This window comes from Oncorhynchus clarkii, chromosome 26 (assembly GCF_045791955.1).
Source record: "Oncorhynchus clarkii lewisi isolate Uvic-CL-2024 chromosome 26, UVic_Ocla_1.0, whole genome shotgun sequence".
Lineage (NCBI taxonomy): Eukaryota > Metazoa > Chordata > Actinopteri > Salmoniformes > Salmonidae > Oncorhynchus > Oncorhynchus clarkii.
The window spans coordinates 38,258,628-38,280,882 of NC_092172.1; the positions used below are offsets into that span (position 1 = coordinate 38,258,628).

Sequence of the window (22,255 nt, forward strand, 5' to 3'; positions counted from 1 at the left end):
CTAAACCACGTGTTCCAGTCCACGTTGCTACTGGCTGAACCAGACATATGACTAAACCACGTGTTCCAGTCCACGTTGCTACTGGCTGAACCAGACATATGACTAAACCACGTGTTCCAGTCCACGTTGCTACTGGCTGAACCAGACATATGACTAAACCACGTGTTCCAGTCCACGTTGCTACTGGCTGAACCAGACATATGACTAAACCACGTGTTCCAGTCCACGTTGCTACTGGCTGAACCAGACATATGACTAAACCACGTGTTACAGTCCACGTTGCTACTGGCTGAACCAGACATATGACTAAACCACGTGTTCCAGTCCACGTTGCTACTGGCTGAACCAGACATATGACTAAACAACGTGTTCCAGTCCACGTTGCTACTGGCTGAACCAGACATATGACTAAACCACGTGTTCCAGTCCACGTTGCTACTGGCTGAACCAGACATATGACTAAACCACGTGTTCCAGTCCACGTTGCTACTGGCTGAACCAGACATATGACTAAACCACGTGTTCCAGTCCACGTTGCTACTGGCTGAACCAGACATATGACTAAACCACGTGTTCCAGTCCACGTTGCTACTGGCTGAACCAGACATATGACTAAACCACGTGTTCCAGTCCACGTTGCTACTGGCTGAACCAGACATATGACTAAACAACGTGTTCCAGTCCACGTTGCTACTGGCTGAACCAGACATATGACTAAACCACGTGTTCCAGTCCACGTTGCTACTGGCTGAACCAGACATATGACTAAACCACGTGTTCCAGTCCACGTTGCTACTGGCTGAACCAGACATATGACTAAACCACGTGTTCCAGTCCACGTTGCTACTGGCTGAACCAGACATATGACTAAACAACGTGTTCCAGTCCACGTTGCTACTGGCTGAACCAGACATATGACTAAACCACGTGTTCCAGTCCATGTTGCTACTGGCTGAACCAGACATATGACTAAACAACGTGTTCCAGCTGCACCATTTCTCACAATCAAAACAGAATAACAGTTGGATCCATCAGAGAGAAAAGTGCAAACAAACACATACATCATTCTCTCAACAGTAGAGAGAGCAACAGCCATGTTTCTTCATTATACAGTTTGGAGGAATTTGTGTTGTGTCATGTGCTCCCATCCTACTATGTGTAAAATCATTTTTTGAGGAGTGCTTGATATAATTCTATTAGCACCTTTGGGACTATTCCATTGGTTCCATTATACCAGGCAAACAAATCAAGCACAGCTCAGGTATAGTTTTCCTACCACCCAGAATGTGGCTCTATCCCAACAGCACTGAGAAGATGTGACCCAGCAGCTCTGACCCAGCAGCCAGGACAGCAGGGTGAGAGTAGCAACCAATTTGACACTAGACCTGTATGAGAAATTGTGTGTGTATCCAGCTCAAGATTCACCCTTCAACGACAGATGGACAAGATGGATGCTGCAATTTTGCAGGTCCAGAGCTGCTACCTGATCATCTGTATGTGTTGTGTGTGTGTGTGTCCATGTCTGTGTGTGTCCATGTCTGTGTGTGTCCATGTCTGTGCGTGTCCATGTCTGTGCGTGTCCATGTCTGTGCGTGTCCATGTCTGTGCGTGTCCATGTCCGTGCGTGTCCATGTCTGTGCTTGTCCATGTCTGTGTGTGTCCATGTCTGTGCGTGTGAGAGTGTAAGAGTGTGGGTGACCGTGTACACCTTATATTGATCGCTGACCTCAGCGACGGGACGTGCGCTCGTTGCCACGGGAACGCCGGCCACAGGTCTTGCAGCACTGTGTCCGCACGGCGGGCAGGTGGCATCGGCCAAGCCACTGGAGGGTCTGACAGAAACGGAACGTGAGGCGGTCACGAAGACACGTGAGCCCTGAGAGAGAGAGAGACAGAGAGACACAGAGGCACAGAGAGAGTTATCTGTGAGACAATTCTGTATAATAAGGACACCAACAGCTTCTGCATAACTAAGTTCCCTTAATAGAAAAGATAATTGCTACATATGCCCTATAGAGACTGTGACCCAAGTCAGACTTTGTACTATAAAGAATGGATTTTAAAAGTTGAATAACAACACACCAGGACCACTGAGCCCCTTAAGTTCAAAGGTCACTGCTCAGATGGCTCATAGGCATTCCTGCTCATGCTCTATTACCCTGTGCTCACAGAGGCGCGCTAATGAAGCTCACAGAAGCGCGCTAACAAAGGCTCACAGAGGCACCTAACGAGGCTAACAGAGGTGCGCTAACGAAGCTAACAGAGGCGCGCTAATGAGGCTAACAGAGGCGCGCTAATGAGGCAAAAAGAGGCGCGCTAATGAGGCTAACAGAGGCGCGCTAACGAGGCTCACAGAGGAGCACTAACAAGGCTCACAGAGGAGCACTAACGAGGCTAACAGAGGCGCGCTAATGAGGCTAACAGAGGCGTGCTAATGAGGCTAACAGAGGTGCGCTAATGAGGCTAACAGAGGCGCGCTAATGAGGCTAACAGAGGCACGCTAATGAGGCTAACAGAGGCGCGCTAACGAGGCTCACAGAGGAGCACTAACAAGGCTCACAGAGGAGCACTAACAAGGCTCACAGAGGCGTGCTAACGAGGGTTGTTTGTGTTATGAATGCTTGACAGGCTCCTTCAGGTCAGGGCACTGGGACGTCTGAATTCAACAGAGATGTGCACCATGGGGACAACAACTTAAAGCAATCTGAAAGGCACAGCTTTACAGCAATACAAAAGCACAGACACTAGCAACACTCATTAGATACAATATGTCAGAGTCCTGGTTCACATTACATGTGTGGTGAGAATGTAACTATGTGATTGTGAAATAACCAAAATGGAAGCATGGTTTTCTCATATAGGGAAAGCTGAGAGGGACTTAACAGCATGACAACGACTTGCTACAGCCACAAATACCACTAGCGAAGCAGCACATGGTTCACATTACATGGATGTCATAAGAGTATGATGAAATGACACAACGAAACATGTCTTCATGACGGGATTGCTTCATTATAATGGGATTTGCTCAAGGCACAATATTATAATGACATTTCACAAGTTACACAATGAGAAACATCATCATCGTCACAGCCAAATCAGCTATTGTGCATTTTACAAGGTGATGAGGAGTTTTCCTAATCTTTCATCACTAATGGTCTCAGACCTCCTTTGAGGAGTTGACCAGTCATCCAAGGTCACTTAAACAAGGTATAGCTAGTATGAGACGCTAACGATGCCAAATCACTATCATCTGTATGCATGATGTAATTAAGACAAATCCTATGCTAAAATATACATGTAAAGCATATAGGGGCCTGATCTGAGACAGAGAGAAAGGGGAAATTAAAGTCTGCTGAGGCCTCAGGGCTGGAATGTACCAGATCTTAGTGATAGTACTGAGTGTTGCTGACGATGTCCATTCTGACCGAGCAATACAGATCCTTTCAACAAAAACATACAAATGAAAGACATTTATGAGACATTAAAAGTGATGAAGAACAATATGGTTATGCGCTATATGTCCACATTCATCTGTGCTTTGGAAGGGAGATCAACCCTGTATGATTTTAACTTAGTAGAGTATATCTTCAGATCAAATCATACCTCGCTGTCAATGGGAAATTTAGACAAATACTGTATAATTAAAACATTTCAAATAATTCCCCTGAGAAATCCCAGATAAAAAAAAATATAATGTGGGGTTTAATAACCAAATAATATCCCCATCGGGTGCAAAATGATAAAGCTTGTGACTGTAGATAACCTTCTGTAATGGATGAAAACGGTTTCAGCGCCTGCAGATGTATTATGGGAATGATAGATTGAAGCCACGGTTGCAGAGGGAAAATAAGGGCAGAAGTTCTTTAGAATATTTATCCTCTCGCAGCACCATTAAAGCACATCAGTGAATATGAAATGGAAAAAGGAATACATTATTCAATTAATAAAACATTGCCAGAGGATTATTGAGAACGAACAGAAATAAAAACAATAATGAGCTACACGGTGCTCTCAAGCGGTCCTGAAGAGGCTCTCTTTTCCAGTCTACAGTAAGATTTATCTTTCATTTCTTTCAACTGATAATGCAAGGCCAGGTCTTAGTGATTAGAATCACAATGAAAATTGAAGACAGTTGTTGTGGATTAGTTACTTGAAATAGCAATATATTACATATGACATACTTTACAATATTACTTTGAATGGAAAGTAAAGCGTTATATTACTAGTGACTCATAAAAATGTATCAGATTACGTAATACGCTACCTTTGTAACATTATCCCCAACAAGGATATGTCCTTAGAAGTAGAGACGAGGATGTTGAGTTATTGGGAGATTGTGCATGATCGATCGCCTCTTGCATTAAAAAGAGAAATGTAATTGAAAAATGAATAGTAAGCGATGGAGTTGTCTTCTTGAGTGCTACATGAACATTGGGATGAATCTGTAACCAATTCGGTTTAAATTGGCAACTAAAAACAAGGCCAGCAATGATGGGAAAGTGCAATGGAATGAATCTATCATAAGCTATTATAATACAGTTAAGAACTCTTCACAGGACCATTCTGTAACAATTTCAAGTTGAGATGGTCTTGAGCTCTACCGTACACAAAGAGAGATCTCAGCAGTTTTTCAGAGTGTTCACCATAGTCTGTTAAAACCAAACTCTCAGCATCTGTATTAGAAATGACTTCATTGTTCCACTGCCTTTATCATCCCACTGCAGGGGAGTGGAGGGAAGGATTTAACTGAAGCCTTCCTCTTCTGTTCTCTGCCTCATTCTCCTAAACCTCAAGTGGTGCTCTGGGGGCAGGACTGCCTGAGAACCAGGAGCTGAGAGGAAGATGAGTCTCGGTAAGCTAGTGTAGCAACAGAGGAAGGTGAGTCTGGGTGAGCTAGCATAGAGATTGAAAGGAAGGTGAGTCTGGGTGAGTTAGCGTAGCGACTGAGAGGAAGGTGAGTCTGTGTGAGTTAGCATAGTGACTGAGAGGAAGGTGAGTCTGGGTGAGTTAGCGTAGCAACTGAGAGGAAGGTGAGTCTGTGTGAGTTAGCATAGTGACAGAGGAAGGTGAGTCTGGGTGAGTTAGCATAGTGACAGAGGAAGGTGAGTCTGGGCGAGTTAGCGTAGCAACTGAGAGGAAGGTGAGTCTGTGTGAGTTAGCATAGTGACAGAGGAAGGTGAGTCTGGGTGAGTTAGCATAGTGACAGAGGAAGGTGAGTCTGGGCGAGTTAGCGTAGTGACAGAGGAAGGTGCGTCTGGGTGAGTTAGCGTAGCAACTGAGAGGAAGGTGAGTCTGGGCAAGTTAGCGTAGCGACTGAGAGGATGGTGAGTCTGGGTGAGTTTTTAAAATATATATATTTTTTACCCCTTTTTCTCCCCAATTTCAAATCAAACTTTATTTGTCACATGCACCAAATGCAACAAGTGTAGACTTTTCCATGAAATGCTTACTTACAAGTCCTTAACCAACAGTGCAGTTCAAGAAGAAGAAAATATTTACCAAGTAGACTAAACTAAAAAGTAATAGTAAAAAGTAACACAATAAGAATAACAATAACGAGGCTATATACAGTGGAAGGTGAGTCCGGATGAGCTAGAGTAGCAACAGAGGAAGGTGAGTTCGGATGAGTTAGAGTAGCGACTGGGAGGAAGGTGAGTCCGGATGAGCTAGCATAGCAACAGAGGAAGGTGAGTTCGGATGAGTTTTATTTTTTTATTTCTTATTTCACCTTTATTTAACCAGGTAGGCTAGTTGAGAACACCTTTATTTAACCAGGTAGGCTAGTTGAGAACAAGTTCTCATTTGCAACTACGACCTGGCCAAGATAAAGCATAGCAGTGTGAACAGACAACACAGAGTTACACATGGAGTAAACAATTAACAAGTCAATAACACAGTAGAAAAAAAAAAGGGGGAGTCTATATACATTGTGTGCAAAAGGCATGAGGAGGTAGGCGAATAATTACAATTTTGCAGGTTAATAACACTGGAGTGATAAATGATCAGATGGTCATGTACAGATAGAGATATTGGTGTGCAAAAGAGCAGAAAAGTAAATAAATAAAAACAGTATGGGGATGAGGTAGGTAAAAATGGGTGGGCTATTTACCGATAGACTATGTACAGCTGCAGCGATCGGTTAACTGCTCAGATAGCAGATGTTTGAAGTTGGTGAGGGAGATAAAAGTCTCCAACTTCAGCGATTTTTGCAATTTGTTCCAATCACGAAAGTTAGACTAGCGACTGGGAGGAAGGTGAGTCTGGATGAGCTAGCGTAGCGACAGTGGAAGGTGAGTTTGGATGAGTTGCTGCAGGTGCTGAATAAAAACAAGACATAATCCTGTGAATAAAAGCAGACAGGATACACACATACACAAACAGTCACCGAGAAGCAAAGCTTTATTTTTAACCATGACTCACCTTTGTCAGCAGCAATTGGCGTGGAGGTATCCTGTCTACAGTGTGCTTTAAGTGTGCTCAAAGCTTCCTTCTCCAGTCAAATTCTAATATTGCTGTAAAGCTAGGTAGCGAGACCCCCCAGAGAGCTGGGTTGCTATCATATTAAACCCAGGAAGAGCATTAGAAATTGAAATAAATATGCCTTTCTTGGCACATACCATTTGCTGAAACTATTCTAGGAACTGGAGTCATTTGTAATGCTGAGATTCCAACATCACTGCCATCCTGAGTTGACTCCTTGCTTAAATCATAGAGTCCAGGGTAATATATTGTACATTTCACCAAATATCTCACAACAAGCAAATTTCATTGCACACTAATTAGCTAGAGGAGCCATGTTTTTTTCCCTCACTGGACAGCTGGTATGTACGTTTCAAGTTTGGAAATCTAACCCACCAGAGCCCAACAGCAAGAACATTCAGGACAAAATATACAAAACATATACAAACAATAACCAGCAATGAAGTGGTGGTATACGAACATATCAGCGTCTCATGAATCTGAATCATGGTAGATGAGCCATCTTAAATGGGGAATTCTAGGTGAATGTCAAGGTCAAGATAGTAGTCAAGGGGGAGATAGTGGCTGTAGTAGTTAGTATATTCTGTTCCCATATGGTTTCCTCAGCCAGCTTCACAATACACAGTGATAGGAATAAAGAAAACACAGTATATTGTGAAGCGAGATCGACTGAAGCATGTGGGACAGAATATGCCGGCTGCAGGCTTTCTATCTATCTACTTTGACACACATCCAAGACATACAATATACAGTACTTTATTCAATTTTAAAATGATGAATATCTAACAAATCACAAAAACATACAAAGAGCATCTTGCTCTAATAAAACAGTATACAGCCAATCTTGAGCTAATAAACAGCGAGATGAACTCCGGTTGTTCACACTTCTACAAGTTAGGAACAAGAACATTATTGTGTCAAATGTTCCAACTAAGACGGCACCACACAACACTTCCACATACAGTAATCCTCCTACTGTACTTCATCATTGAACAGACATGGGTGCACGCAAAGTACTTAACAATCCGCCTCAGTGTTTTTCGCCCCTACTGTAGCTGGGGGCTGGAAGACAAGCCATGGCTTGAGAGCATTCAGTCAAGTCCACTACCCTCCTGTCTTAACCAGCTCCACCACAGAGGGTTCAGTCGAGTCCACTACCCTCCTGTCTTAACCAGCTCCACCACAGAGGGTTCAGTCAAGTCCACTACCCTCCTGTCTTAACCAGCTCCACCACAGAGGGTTCAGTCAAGTCCACTACCCTCCTGTCTTAACCAGCTCCACCACAGAGGGTTCAGTCAGGTCCACTATCCTCCTGTCTTAACCAGCTCCACCACAGGGGGTTCAGTCGAGTCCACTACCCTCCTGTCTTAACCAGCTCCACCACAGAGAAACCAATTCATCTCTCAGTCCTCAGAAGCTTCTGTCAGCGCAACATAATTTCCATTTGCTGCCCCAGATCACAGAGCGCCCTAACATCACAGGGGTCAGAGGTCACAGCTGAAATGCTATCCCGCGCTGTTTCCTGCACCCCTCCCCCTCACCACCTCCCCTTCTCATGGTATGATCCACTCCCCCACTAACCGTCCAACCCCTCCCACATGGAACAACATGACAGTACACAGAGAGAGGGGGGAGAGAGGCATATCCTGTAGGCCTGCTTGATGTGGACTTCCTCTGGCTTTCCACTCTCAAACTGTACTGGAAGCAGCAGTATCCATGGACTATTATAGCACCGGGGGGAAATTTGAAGCAACTGGAACCTCTTGTTCACAGACCTCGTACTCTCGTCCCACGCCACTGTACTGTACCGTATCCTCTTCACTGTGACTTAATATAACCCAGGGTTTATTAGACGTACTACTGGGGCATGACTCCGGGAGAGACGGGATGACCTCATTCACATTGGAAATGCAGGCCAGTAGACCAGGGAGAGGTTGGACCTGGCAAGAGGATCACAACGCATTGGTTTAAAGCTACATCAACAACAGTGTTAATTTCGTCAACACCAACCATGACGAAAAATACTCAACAACCTACTTTTCCTGACTAAAACTAGGACGATAACGAGACGAAATGCCCTGGAAAAAACACAATAACTATTACAAATTAATTTTAGTAGATGAAAATGTAACGAGACGAGAATTCCACATGAAACTAATGGACATTTAATTTGATATGAAATGTGCAAATGATGGAAGTTACAGGACGCCCTGACCTTAGAGATCCTTTTTGTTCTCTATGTTTGGTTAGGTCAGGGTGTGACTCGGGTGGGAAAGTCTATGTTCTCTATTTCTTTGTTTTTGGCCGCGTGTGGTTCCCAATCAGAGGCAGCTGTCTATCGTTGTCTCTGATTGGGGATCACATATAAGTTGTAATTTTCCTTTTGGGTTTTGTGGGATCTTGTTTTCTGTTTAGTGTCTATCAATTCCAACTTTAAATTTCCAACTTTCTACCGAACCTGTCTGTGTGTGCTCAGGGGAAAAGCGCTTTGGAGAGGGAGCTGTGCGGTTTGGAACTCCTAGCCGGCCTGTCGGTCTGTCTGGATCAATGAGTCTCTCCTTGGACAGGGGCTTCCCCAGAGTACCCCTCATTACTGACTTGTGGAGGCTGCCCAGCGCTGTCAACTTTCACACAGAGAGAGAGACAGAGAGAGAGGGTGGGGGGGTTGACAGAGAGAGAGAAATTAGAGCGAAATAAGAGAAGAGGTGTGACAATTAGAGGAGAAGAAGAGAAAGTGAGATTGGGATACACACCACTACTCACTGAGTTCACTGAGACTGAAGGCTTTGCACTAAGTCACAGCCCACTGCACACATCAGGTTGCAAAGAATTTCCACCTTCCCCCTTGCCTGGCAGCCTCCCCTCACTGTCCATAGTAATAAACCAGGCCTGGCAGCCTCCCCTCACTGTCCATAGTAATAAACCAGGCCTGGCAGCCTCCCCTCACTGTCCATAGTAATAAACCAGGCCTGGCAGCCTCCCCTCACTGTCCATAGTAATAAACCAGGCCTGGCAGCCTCCCATAACTGTCCATAGTAATAAACCAGGCCTGGCAGCCTCCCCTCACTGTCCATAGTAATAAACCAGGCCTGGCAGCCTCCCCTCACTGTCCATAGTAATAAACCAGGCCTGGCAGCCTCCCCTCACTGTCCATAGTAATAAACCAGGCCTGGAGGCCTCCCCTCACTGTCCATAGTAATAAACCAGGCCTGGCAGCCTCCCCTCACTGTCCATAGTAATAAACCAGGTCTGGCAGCCTCCCCTCACTGTCCATAGTAATAAACCAGGCCTGGCAGCCTCCCCTCACTGTCCATAGTAATAAACCAGGCCTGGCAGCCTCCCCTCACTGTCCATAGTAATAAACCAGGCCTGGCAGCCTCCCCTCACTGTCCATAGTAATAAACCAGGCCTGGCAGCCTCCCCTCACTGTCCATAGTAATAAACCAGGCCTGGCAGCCTCCCCTCACTGTCCATAGTAATAAACCAGGCCTGGCAGCCTCCCCTCACTGTCCATAGTAATAAACCAGGCCTGGCAGCCTCCCCTCACTGTCCATAGTAATAAACCAGGCCTGGCAGCCTCCCCTCACTGTCCATAGTAATAAACCAGGCCTGGCAGCCTCCCCTCACTGTCCATAGTAATAAACCAGGCCTGGCAGCCTCCCCTCACTGTCCATAGTAATAAACCAGGCCTGGCAGCCTCCCCTCACTGTCCATAGTAATAAACCAGGCCTGGCAGCCTCCCCTCACTGTCCATAGTAATAAACCAGGCCTGGCAGCCTCCCCTCACTGTCCATAGTAATAAACCAGGCCTGGCAGCCTCCCCTCACTGTCCATAGTAATAAACCAGGCCTGGCAGCCTCCCCTCACTGTCCATAGTAATAAACCAGGCCTGGCAGCCGCCCCTCGCTGTCCATAGTAATAAACCAGGCCTGGCAGCCTCCCCTCACTGTCCATAGTAATAAACCAGGCCTGGCAGCCTCCCCTCACTGTCCATAGTAATAAACCAGGTAGTGAAATAGGAAACCCTTTTTAATTTTAATTGAACCTTTATTTAAAAACAGGCAAGTCAGTTAAGAACAAATTCTTATTTACAATGGTGGCCTACCGGGGAGCAGTGGGTTAACTGCCTTGTGCAGGGGCAGAATGCCAGATTTGTACCTTATCAGCTCTGGGATTCGATCCATCAACCTTTCGGTTACTGCCCCAATGCTCTAACCACTTGGCAGCCTGCCGCCCCATGCACACATCCAATAGTCAGGTGCTGGACAGAAACATTAAGGGACAGAGATGAGGAATGGAGGAGTGTACAAACAGAGTTAACAATGAAACTGTACAAAGCATAATAGAGGGATGCCTGAAGCATAAGAGAGAGAAGCCTGAAGCATTAGGGTTGGAAGCCTGAAGTATTAGGGAGAGAAGCCTGAAGCATTAGGGTTGGAAGCCTGAAGCATTAGGGTTGGAAGCCTGAAGCATTAGGGTTGAAAGCTTGAAGCATTAGGGAGAGAAGCCTGAAGCATTAGGGAGGGAAGCCTGAAGCATCAGGGAGGGAAGCCTGAAGCATCAGGGAGGGAAGCCTGAAGCATAACGGAGGGAAGCCTGAAGCATAATGAGGGATACCTGAAGCATTATGAGGGATGCCTGAAGCATTATGAGGGATGCCTGAAGCATAATGAGGGAAGCCTGAAGCATAATGAGGGATGCCTGAAGCATAATGAGGGATACCTGAAGCATTATGAGGGATGCCTGAAGCATAATGAGGGATACCTGAAGTATTATGAGGGATGGGATGCCTGAAGCATAATGAGGGATACCTGAAGCATTATGAGGGATGCCTGAAGCATTATGAGGGATGCCTGAAGCATAATGAGGGAAGCCTGAAGCATAATGAGGGATGCCTGAAGCATAATGAGGGATACCTGAAGCATTATGAGGGATGCCTGAAGCATAATGAGGGATACCTGAAGCATTATGAGGGATGGGATGCCTGAAGCATAATGAGGGATACCTGAAGCATTATGAGGGATGCCTGAAGCATTATGAGGGATGCCTGAAGCATAATGAGGGAAGCCTGAATCATAATGAGGGAAGCATGAAGCATTAGTGTTGGAAGCCTGAAGCATTAGGGTTGGAAGCCTGAAGCATTAGGGTTGGAAGCCTGAAGCATAAGGGAGGAAAGCCTATTATTATTTGACCATGCTGGTCATTTATGAACATTTGAACATCTTGGCCATGTTCTGTTATAATATCCACCCGGCACAGCCAGAAGAGGACTGGCCACCCCACATAGCCTGGTTCCTCTCTAGGTTTCTTCCTAGGTTTTGGCCTTTCTAGGGAGTTTATCCTAGCCACCGTGCTTCTACACCAGCATTGATTGCTGTTTGGGGTTTTAGGCTGAGTTTCTGTACAGCACTTTGTGATATCAGCTGATGTACGAAGGGCTTTATAAATACATTTGATTTGATTTGATTTTCTGAAGCATAAGGAAGGGAAGCCTGAAGCATTAGGGAGGGAAGCCTGAAGCATAATGAGGGAAGCCTGAAGCATAATGAGGGAAGCCTGAAGCATAATGATAGAAGCCTGAAGCATTAGGAAGGGAATCCTGAAGCATAATGAGGGAAGCCTGAAGCATACCACTGATTTCCCTGTTGCTGTAAGTGGATTATAGACGAGAAATGTAACTGTTTATCACATGCTGGCTCATGCTTTACCCCTGTCTTCTTCAATATGTAGCGCACACACACACACACACACACACACACACACACACACACCATACCACACTTCCTGTTTGAAGCATGAGAGCGAAGTTTGACGGAAATGGCCTTTTAAATTGTATTTATGTTGTTTTATTCTTAGCCCCTTATTGACTAGTCCTTCTGTCTGCTTATATGATTCACATGGTAGAGAGGGGGCTACAGCAGAATGAATTACTTTCCACCAGAGAAGCTCCATTAATGTCCCCTACCACGTGTATCAGACAGGTGGACACGTGTGATAACACAGACCTGCTCAGTGCCAATCCAACCAGGTTGATACATGTTTTTCTATAAGCTTTTGTCTGTCTTATTAGCCTTTTCTCCTGGATGTTCCAGGCAGAGAAACCACATGAATTCTCTGTTATGAACTATTTCATCCAAGGTCCTGTAATAGAATGTGAAGAACTGAGGCTTTGTGTGGACTGGTCCAATTTGAGGGAAGAAACACTGATGGGGTCTTTCATCTGGCTCTATACAGGGCTAATGGAAGAACAAGGCACAGTGTATTCACTGCACCAGCAGCACTACCATAGAAGACACCTGATGTTCACTCAAACTGTTATTGAGTCAGTGAGAGGCCATGTTGTGAGCATATGAACATACTGCTCTACTTTTGTTCATGGTGTGGAGCACTTCAGTGGAGGACAGAGCTTTTACAAATGTTACATACAACGGTCACCACACCAGTATTCTTTAGTATTCTTCAAATCAGGATGCTATTGTTGTTAGATGTGTTATAGTGCTGCTTATGTAGCATGAACAAACCTTAATGAGATTCATGCGCCCACCAGTACACCCCAGTCAGTCAGTACCAGTACCTCCCAGTCCGTCAGTACCAGTACCCCCAGTCCGTCAGTACCAGTACCCCCCAGTCAGTCAGTACCAGTACCCCCCAGTCAGTCAGTACCAGTACCTCCCAGTCCGTCAGTACCAGTACCTCCCAGTCTGTCAGTACCAGTATCCCCCAGTCAGTCAGTACCAGTACCTCCCAGTCAGTCAGTACCAGTACCCCCCAGTCAGTACCAGTACCCCCCAGTCAGTCAGTATCAGTACCCCCCAGGCAGTCAGTACCAGTACCCCCCAGTCCGTCAGTACCAGTACCTCCCAGTCTGTCAGTACCAGTATCCCCCAGTCAGTCAGTACCAGTACCCCCCAGTCCGTCAGTACCAGTATCCCCCAGTCAGTCAGTACCAGTATCCCCCAGTCAGTCAGTACCAGTACCTCCCAGTCAGTCAGTACCAGTACCCCCAGTCAGTCAGTACCAGGACCCCCCAGTTAGTCAGTACCAGTATCCCCCAGTCAGTCTGAAGACTGGCATGCCAGGCAGTCACATGGACATACTCTGGGGATTGTAGGTTTCTGTTTCTGGGTAAGAAAGGTATGGGAGAGACCCTGGACTGGTTCTCTCCCATAAGACCTTGATAGCGTGACACACCTGACACTTTGTAAAGCCCAGGTACACACACTTCCCTCTGGGGGGATAGCCATGACACTCACATGCATGACTACACAGAGACACACATTCGCATGCATGAACACATAGACACACACACTCCCATGCATGAACACACATGAATGAACGTACGCACGCATGCTAGAGGTCTTCACGGGTCCAAAAAGTTAGACCCGTTCCGAAATGGACCTGCGGCTTTCACACCCGGACCGAATATATGTTTTTGAAATACAGAGACCTGTTCCGAACGGACCCAAGGACAACTAGACCCGTACCATATAGACCAGATAGTATCAGGTCATATCGACCTGAGAGTATCAGTACTCGATCCCATCCGAATCAAATCAAAGTTTATTTGTCACATGCGCCGAATACAACAGGTATTTACAGTGAAATGCTACTTAAAGGCTCTAACCAATTGAGCAAAAAAAGGTATGTGTGTGTGTGTGTGTAGGTAAGTAAAGAAATAAAACAACAGTAAAAAGACATTTGAAACTAACAGTAGCAAGGCTCTATACAGACACCGGTTAGTCAGGCTTATTAAGGTAGTATGTACATGTAGGTACCGTTAAAGTGACTATGCATATATGATGAACGGAGAGTAGCAGTAGCGTAAAAAGAGGGGTTGGCGGGAGGTGGGACACAATGCAGATAGCCAGTTTAGCCAATGTGCGGGAGCACTGGTTGGTCGGGCCAATTGAGGTAGTATGTACATGAATGTATAGTTAAAGTGACTATGCATATATGATAAACAAAGAGTAGAAGCAGCGTGAAAGAGGGGTTGGGGAGGGGGTTGGAACACAATGCAAATAGTCCGGGTAACCATTTGGTTACCTGTTCAGGAGTCTTATGGCTTTGGGGTAAAAACTGTTGAGAAGCCTTTTTGTCCTAGACTTGGCACTCCGATACAGCTTGCCATGCGGTAGTAGAGAAAACAGTCTATGACAGGTAGCTGGGGTCTTTGACAATTTTTACGCCCTTCCTCTGACACCGCCTGGTGTAGAGGTCCTGGATGGCAGGCAGGTTTGCCCCAGTGATGTGCTGGGCCGTACCACCTACCCTCTGAAGTGCCTTGCGGTCAGAGGCCGAGCAATTTCCGTACCAGGCAGTGATGAAACCGGTCAGGATGCTCTCGATGGTGCAGCTGCAGAACCTTTTGAGGATCTCAGGACCCATGCCAAATCTTTTTAGTTTCCTGAGGGGGAATAGGTTTTGTTGTGCCCTCTTCACGACTGTCTTGGTGTGTTTGGACCATTCTAGTTTGTTGTTGATGTGGACACCAAGGAACTTGAAGCTCTCAACCTGCTCCACTACAGCCCCGTTGATGAGAATGGGGGTATGCTCGGTCCTCCTTTTCCTGTAGTCCACAATCATCTCCTTAGTCTTGGTTACGTTGAGGGATAGGTTGTTATTCTGGCACAACCCGGCCAGGTCTCTGACCTCCTCCCTATAGGCTGTCTCGTCATTGTCGGTGATCAGGCCTACCACTGTTGTGTCGTCTGCAAACTTAATGATGGTGTTGGAGTCGTGCTTGGCTATGCAGTTGTGGGTGAACAGGGAGTACAGGAGGGGACTGAGCACATGAGCACGGGACCCCGTGTTGAGGATCAGAGTGGCGGATGTGTTGTTACCTACCCTCACTACCTGGGGGCGGCCCGTCAGGACGTCCAGGATCCAGTTGCAGAGGGAGGTGTTTAGTCCCAGGGTCCTTAGCTTAGTGATGAGCTTTGAGGGTACTATGGTGTTGAATGCTGAGCTGTAGTCAATGAATAGCATTCTCACATAGGTGTTCCTTTTGTCCAGGTGGGAAAGGGCCGTGTGGAGTGCAATAGAGATTGTGTAACTGAGCTACGGTGGATCTGTTGGTGCGGTATGCAAATTGGAGTGGGTCTAGGGTTTCTGGGATAATGGTGTTGATGTGAGCCATTACTAGCCTTTCAAAGCACTTCATGGCTACGGATGTGAGTGCTACGGGTCTGTAGTCATTTAGGCAGGTTGCCTTTGTGTTCTTGGGCACAGGAACTATGGTGGTCTGCTTGAAACATGTTGGTAGTACAGACTCAATCAGGGACATGTTGAAAATGTCAGTGAAGACACCTGCCAGTTGGTCAGCACATGCCCGGAGCACACATCCTGGTAATCCGTCTGGCCCCGCAGCCTTGTGTATTTAAAGGTCTTACTCACATCGGCTGCGGAGAGTGTGATCACACAGTTGTCCGAAACAGCTGATGCTCTCATGCATGCCTCAGTGTTGCTTGCCTCGAAGCGAGCATAGAAGTGATTTAGCTCATCTAGTAGGCTCGTGTCACTGGGCAGCTCGCGGCTGTGCTTCCATTTGTAGTCTGTAATAGTTTGCAAGCCCTGCCCCATCCGACGAGCGTCTGAGCCAGTGTAGTATGATTCATTCTTAGCCCTGTATTGACGATTTGCGTGTTTGATGGTTCGTCGCAGGGCATAGCGGGATTTCTTGTAAGCTTCCAGGTTAGAGTCCCGCCCCTTGCGAGGAAAAAGGGTAGGCTTGCAAGCCGAAGAACACCATCCCAACCATGAAGAATGGGGTGGCAGCATCATGTTGTGGGGGTGCTTTTGCTGCAGGAGGGACTGGTGCACTTCACGAAATAGGCGGCATCATGAGGAATGAAAATTATGTGGATTGTGGAAGGCTACCCAAAACGTTTGACTCAAGTTAAACAATTTAAAGGCAATGCTACCAAATACTAATTGAGTGTATGTAAACTTCTGACCCACTGGGAATGTGATGAAAGAAATAAAAGCTGAAATAAATAATTCCCTCTACTATTATTCTGACATTTCACATTCTTATAATAAAGTGGTGACCTAAAACAGGGGATTTCTACTAGGATTAAATGTCAGGAATTGTGAAAAGCTGAGTTTAAATGTATTTGGCTAAGGTGTATGTAAACTTCAGACTTCAACTGTAACTCTTTGTGTTGTTGTTTGTTTAGTGTTTTCTAATTTTCACAGAAGTGGCTAGTCTATGGATTCTTCAATTACATTGAGCTGATTTCTGACGTGCTGTTCCTTCTTTTTCTGTAGTGTATTTCTGTATTGTTTTAGTGATTCACCATAAAGGTGTAGGCTCAGGTTTTCTGGTTTTTGGTTGGATAGGTTACTCAATTCCTTTCTTAGGTTTTTGCATTCTTCATCAAACCATTTGTCATTGTTGTTCATTGTCTGTTAGACATTTTTAGATTTGATAGGAAAGCTAAGAGGTCAAATATATGGTTTAGGTTTTCTACTGCCAAGTTTCCAACTTCACTATTACAGTTGAACATTTTGTCCAGGAAGTTGTCTAAAAGGGATTGAATATGTTGTTGCCTAATTGTTTTTTGGTAGGTTTCCAAACTGCATTCCTTCCATCTATAGCATTTCTTAATGTTACTCAGTTCCTTTGGCTCTGATGCCTCATGATTGAGTATTGCTCTGTTCAAGTAGACTGTGATTTTGCTGTGATGTGATAAGGGTGTCAGTGGACTGACGGAATACTCTGAGACTCTGGGTTGAGGTCAGTGATAAAGTAGTCTACAGTACTACTGCCAAGAGATGAGCTATAGGTGTACCTACCGTAGGAGTCCCCTCGAAGCTTACCATTGACTATGTACATACCAGTGTGCGACAGAGCTGCAGGAGTTGTGACCCGTTTTTGTTGGTTATGATGTTTTAGTTGTGCCTAGGGGGGCATATGGGGCGGGGAATGCTGTCACCTCCAGGTAGGTGTTTGTCCCCGTGTGCTGAGGATGTCAGATTCTTGTCCAGTTCTGGCATTTAGGTCGCCACAGACTAGTACATGTCCCTGAGCCTGGAAATTATTGATTTCCCCCTCCAGGATGGAGAAGCTGTCTTCATTAAAGTATGGGGATTCTAGTGGGGTGATAAAGGTAGCACACAGGAGGAAATGTTTCTCTGCTGAGATAATTTCCTTTTTAATTTCTACCCAAATGTAAAACGTTCCTGTTTTGATTAATTTAAGAGTGAGTTAGGTCCTCTTGCTCTCTCGCGCTCTCTCTCCCTTTCCCAAGGTTGCTGTTGACGCATATCCCCCGGTAGTTATTGGGGTCAAATAAAACACTATATTAAAGTATTCAGCACAACATAACAATGTGGTTTTGAATTGTTAGCTACAAAGTTTATGCTGCAAGCTTAATAAACAGTGATTTACAACTGCCCTCAACCAGTGTTGTTTCCATGATGTAATCTGGACAAGGACAAGTCATACCAAGGTCAAATCCTCCAGGAGATGGACCACACAGAGACTTTAAAAATACAAAATGGCCACCATTCTCGACATACCTCAGGGATTTGAAGGAAACACCTCTCTGGGTAGTGGTGAATGTCAGCAGTTAAGACAGGATCTGCGCCACTACGCCTCTCCGAGACTGGATTACAGAGATTATAGTTTTATACCACAGATCATTATTTGGGGATAGAAGCATTTGAAATGCCACAGCAATATTTCAACAAGAACATTTCTCCAGTCAACATCCTAAAGTCAGACAAACAGAAGTAATAAAATATCTGCTAACACAAAAATAGAAGCTTCGTACTAGTCAACCAATTGTCTTCACAGGGCATGTGAGTACCACCCTCACAGACAGCACAAATGAGCAATGAGTGTTTTTTGAAGGGAAAACTTTTGCATGCCAAAATCTTATTGAAAAAAATCTGCAAAAGCCTCGTTGATTGATCACTAAAATATAATTGTGCTGCAAGAGAGATGTGGACTGCTCAACGGAGCACACAAGTCCAAATACCACAGACACTGCAAATGAGCCAAAATAACTTGTCTCTGAATAACGTTACATTTAGAGTAATGTTTTTTTTCCGGGTTGATAACAGAGGTGCCTATGTCACAATCAGTCCTCAGCCCAAGAATAATGAGACATTCTTATGCATTTAAACTGACACACAGTGGGGCCATTATCAACACCCATGTAATGGAATTACATGCACAGCCAAGAGCCAAGAGTTGTTGTGGACTTGGCCATGAGTCAGAACCTTCCTCTGTTTCAACAGAACTGGAGCTCCAGGCCCAAACCCATGTGGGTCATGGAACTCAGGCTTCCATTAAAGACAGAGGCATGACAGCCATCATGATCATTTCCCTTATTCACTCTCTGCTTTCACTTATCAAACGCCAACCATTCCAAAACATCTCATTCTTATTCTTGTGATAAACCATCCCAACCAGCCCAAACAAAAAGGCTTTTATGGTGGCAAACTGTGGTCTGGTACTCCACAGGCTTTGTGAAATAGCAACAGACATTCCACACCATTAGGGCAATGGTTAGAGGAGAAGTCTCTACAACGCTGATGCTGTTATCTTTTATAGCTTAGCAACCTCTTTCTGAAGCTTCAAATCAAAACATCGCAAGCACGATGTTGACAACTATACTAAATATAGTGGATTACCACAAGGCCTGAACTGTGATGTTAATACAAAACAGAATATAAGTCTGCATACTGTACTTTCTATGTAACGGCGTGGGCCTGTTCTGAATACGTGTTGAAATCAAATAATTAGCAATAGCGACTAGAGCAACTCATTTTGGGGGGGGGAGACTGGTAAACTGCGATGCGTATTTTTTGCATAGAAGGGTCTGAACAATGTGGTCGACATGTGAGTTAAAATGTGGTTGACTCCTGGACTTCCCAGTCTGCTATATTCTTCCTTTTATATCCCTCCAAGGCAGACGGTGACGGTGCAATGTCTGGTATATTTAACAAGTAACAATGCATGTCTTTAAAAACGTTCCTACCGTAGTAGACAACATAAATCTCCCATTACCTGTGGTTGAACTGTCTATACAGCAGCCTATTCAACAGATGGCTCTAGGATTACGCTTCCAATCTGTTAGCCTTAGGATACAAACAAGTCAATACCAGCCAAACCCACCAGCTGTAGCAATAAAGCACCAGTCTGGTTGATGGATGGGTAAGAAGTCAGTCTGCCTTGCTATCCTCTTCAGTATCTCTCTCTGTGACACTTTATACAGCCAGGGCGTTCAGTAAAAACTGATCATATAGCTTTTCCTACCTTGGTCATAACATTCTTGATCTTAAAATATTTTTAATAACCCCACAGCACCCACAATTTTATTTTTTATTTTTTGTGAACAAACACTCGCTCTGGATAAGAACATAAGCTAAATTACTAAAATGTAAATGTTTTTAGTTAGAAAATGCTAAGGATAGCGGTTGGTGACAGTGGCTACGTATACAAAACAAATGTGTGGTTTAATGTCTCTCTTTGTCCATACTGCTTTTAGGGTAAGGAAACAAATAAGCCATTTTTGTATGAAATGTGTATGAACTATCGCTTTAACTTAACACATCTGGTACTTGACCAGTTTTTAAAAGCAACAACTCATTTGTGTGGCAGTGGTTTCCAAAATGGCCACCATTAACCACAGTCTTGGCACTGGACCTGCTCTGAGTGGATGGATTCTTCTCTCTCTCACTACCTTATGAATCAAACTCAAGGGCAAGACCCAAAACCCAGACACTCCTTTTTGTCTTGTGGTTTCTCCTTGATAATAAAATGCAGAAGTGATGACATTCCATATCAAGCTATCAAATCCTTTCAGGATAGGTTAAGGGCTGTGTTATTCCCACTAAGATTTAGTATCAAGGTTCCTCGCTTAATTACTGCGCATAAGTATTCCGAATCGCTACTGCACTGTCTCGTAAAATCAATTTCAACACGTACCAGTCTTCAAAGAGCCTTAGGGATTATAAACTGTAGTTTGATGCCTGTAAAATATGTATTCTGGATGAGAAGCCCATCTCAAAAGATTTTCACCTCTACCGTCAATTTCAACAGTGACAGGCATTGGAAGATTGGTTTACACAGAATGGTAAAAGGTTAGACGAGGTAACAACTGTCAATCAAATGCAAGACGTTGTGATATCAAGGTATCATTTCAGGATCGCACCTGACACGAGCGGAGAGCTCAAATATGTTTGAATCAGGACGGGAACTATTATGTATTATTATCCTATTACCCACTGGGAAAAACTGGTTGAATAAACCTTTTCACGTCATTTAAATAAAAAATAAAAAAAATGTGTTGACTTTGAATAAACTTGGAAAACGATTTGGATTTGTAAAGAAAATCATCAATGTAAGAGACCTTAATCCAATAATGTGGTGCCGTTGTTCGGTTGTTTTCACGTTGAATTCATGGTAGTTGACAACTCAACCAAATGTAAATCAAATCTAGTTGTTGAAATGATTGATATGTGTGCCCAGTGGGTATCTCCTTAAAACTTGTTATGGCTGCAATCCCGCTAATGGGATTGATATGACAACTACCAGTGAAAATAGAGGGCGCCAAATTCAAACCACAGAAATCTCATAATTACAATTCCGAAAACATACTTATATCACTATACTATCTTATATCATTTTAAAGGTAATCTTGTTGTTAATCCCACCAAAGTGTCTGATTTCAAATATGCTTTTCAGCAAAAGCACTACAAACGATTATGTTAGGTCTCCACCAAACCACAATAAGCACAGCCATTTTCCAGTGAAATATAGCATTCACAAAAAGCAGAAATAGAGATTAATTTTATCACTAACCTTGAATTATCTTTATCAGATGACACTCATAGGACTTCGTGTTACACAATACATGCATGTTTTGTTTGATAAAGTTCATATTTATATTTAAAAAATCTGAGTTTACATTGGCGTATTAGATTCACTAGTTCCAAAAACATCAAGTGATTTTGCACAGCCACATCGTTTCAACAGAAATACTCATCATAAATGTAGATGATAATACAAGTTATACACATGGAATTATAGATATACCTCTCCTTAATGCAACCGCTGTGTCAGATTTCAAAAAAAGTTTACAGAAAAAGCAACCCATGCAATAATCTGAGACGGAGCTCAGAACAGTAGCCAAATTAGCTGCCATATTGGAGTCAATAGAAACCATGATAAATGTTTCCTTACCTTTGATGAACTTCATCAGAATGTTGTCCTAGGAATCCCAGGTCCACAATAAATGCTTGATTTGTTTGAAAATGTCCGTTATTTATGTCCAATTAGCTACTTTGGTTAGCGTGTTTGGTAAACAATTCCAAAGTCACAAAGCGCGTCCACTATAACGTGACGAAATGTCCAAAAGTTCCATAAGTCAGTAGAAACATGTCAAATCAATCTTTAGAATGTTGTTTACATATATCTTGAATAACATTCCAACCGGAGAATTAGAATGACTTCAGATGAGCGGTGGAACGCAGGTTCTTCCCCTGTGAACGTGCATGGTGAAAGCATGGTCAACTCATGGCAGTGGTGACTATTTCCTGTCTCATTCGACCCCCCTTCACATTAGAGTCATCAGACAAAGTTCTATTGACTGTTGACATAGTGGAAGGCGTAGGAAGTGAAAACTCATCCATATCTCCCTGTAATTTCAATGAGAGCTTGGTTGAAAATCTGCCACCCCCAGAAAAAATACAAACAGGAAGTGGAATTTCTCAGGTTTTTGCCTGCAATATGAGTTATGTTATACTCACAGACATAATTCAA

The 22,255-nt window shown here is 44.3% G+C and overlaps 1 protein-coding gene across 1 annotated transcript in view; it reads right to left on the minus strand.

The window, feature by feature from the left end:
* Nucleotides 1–861: 861 nt before the first annotated feature.
* LOC139384817 (A disintegrin and metalloproteinase with thrombospondin motifs 7-like) overlaps nucleotides 862–22,255 on the minus strand; it is a 187,485-nt gene continuing 166,091 nt past the window's right edge. The window contains exon 24 of the mRNA XM_071129710.1: nucleotides 862–1,876. Coding sequence (XP_070985811.1) covers nucleotides 1,728–1,876 — 149 coding nt within the window. The 3' untranslated portion in view covers nucleotides 862–1,727. The remainder of the gene's footprint in view (nucleotides 1,877–22,255) is intronic.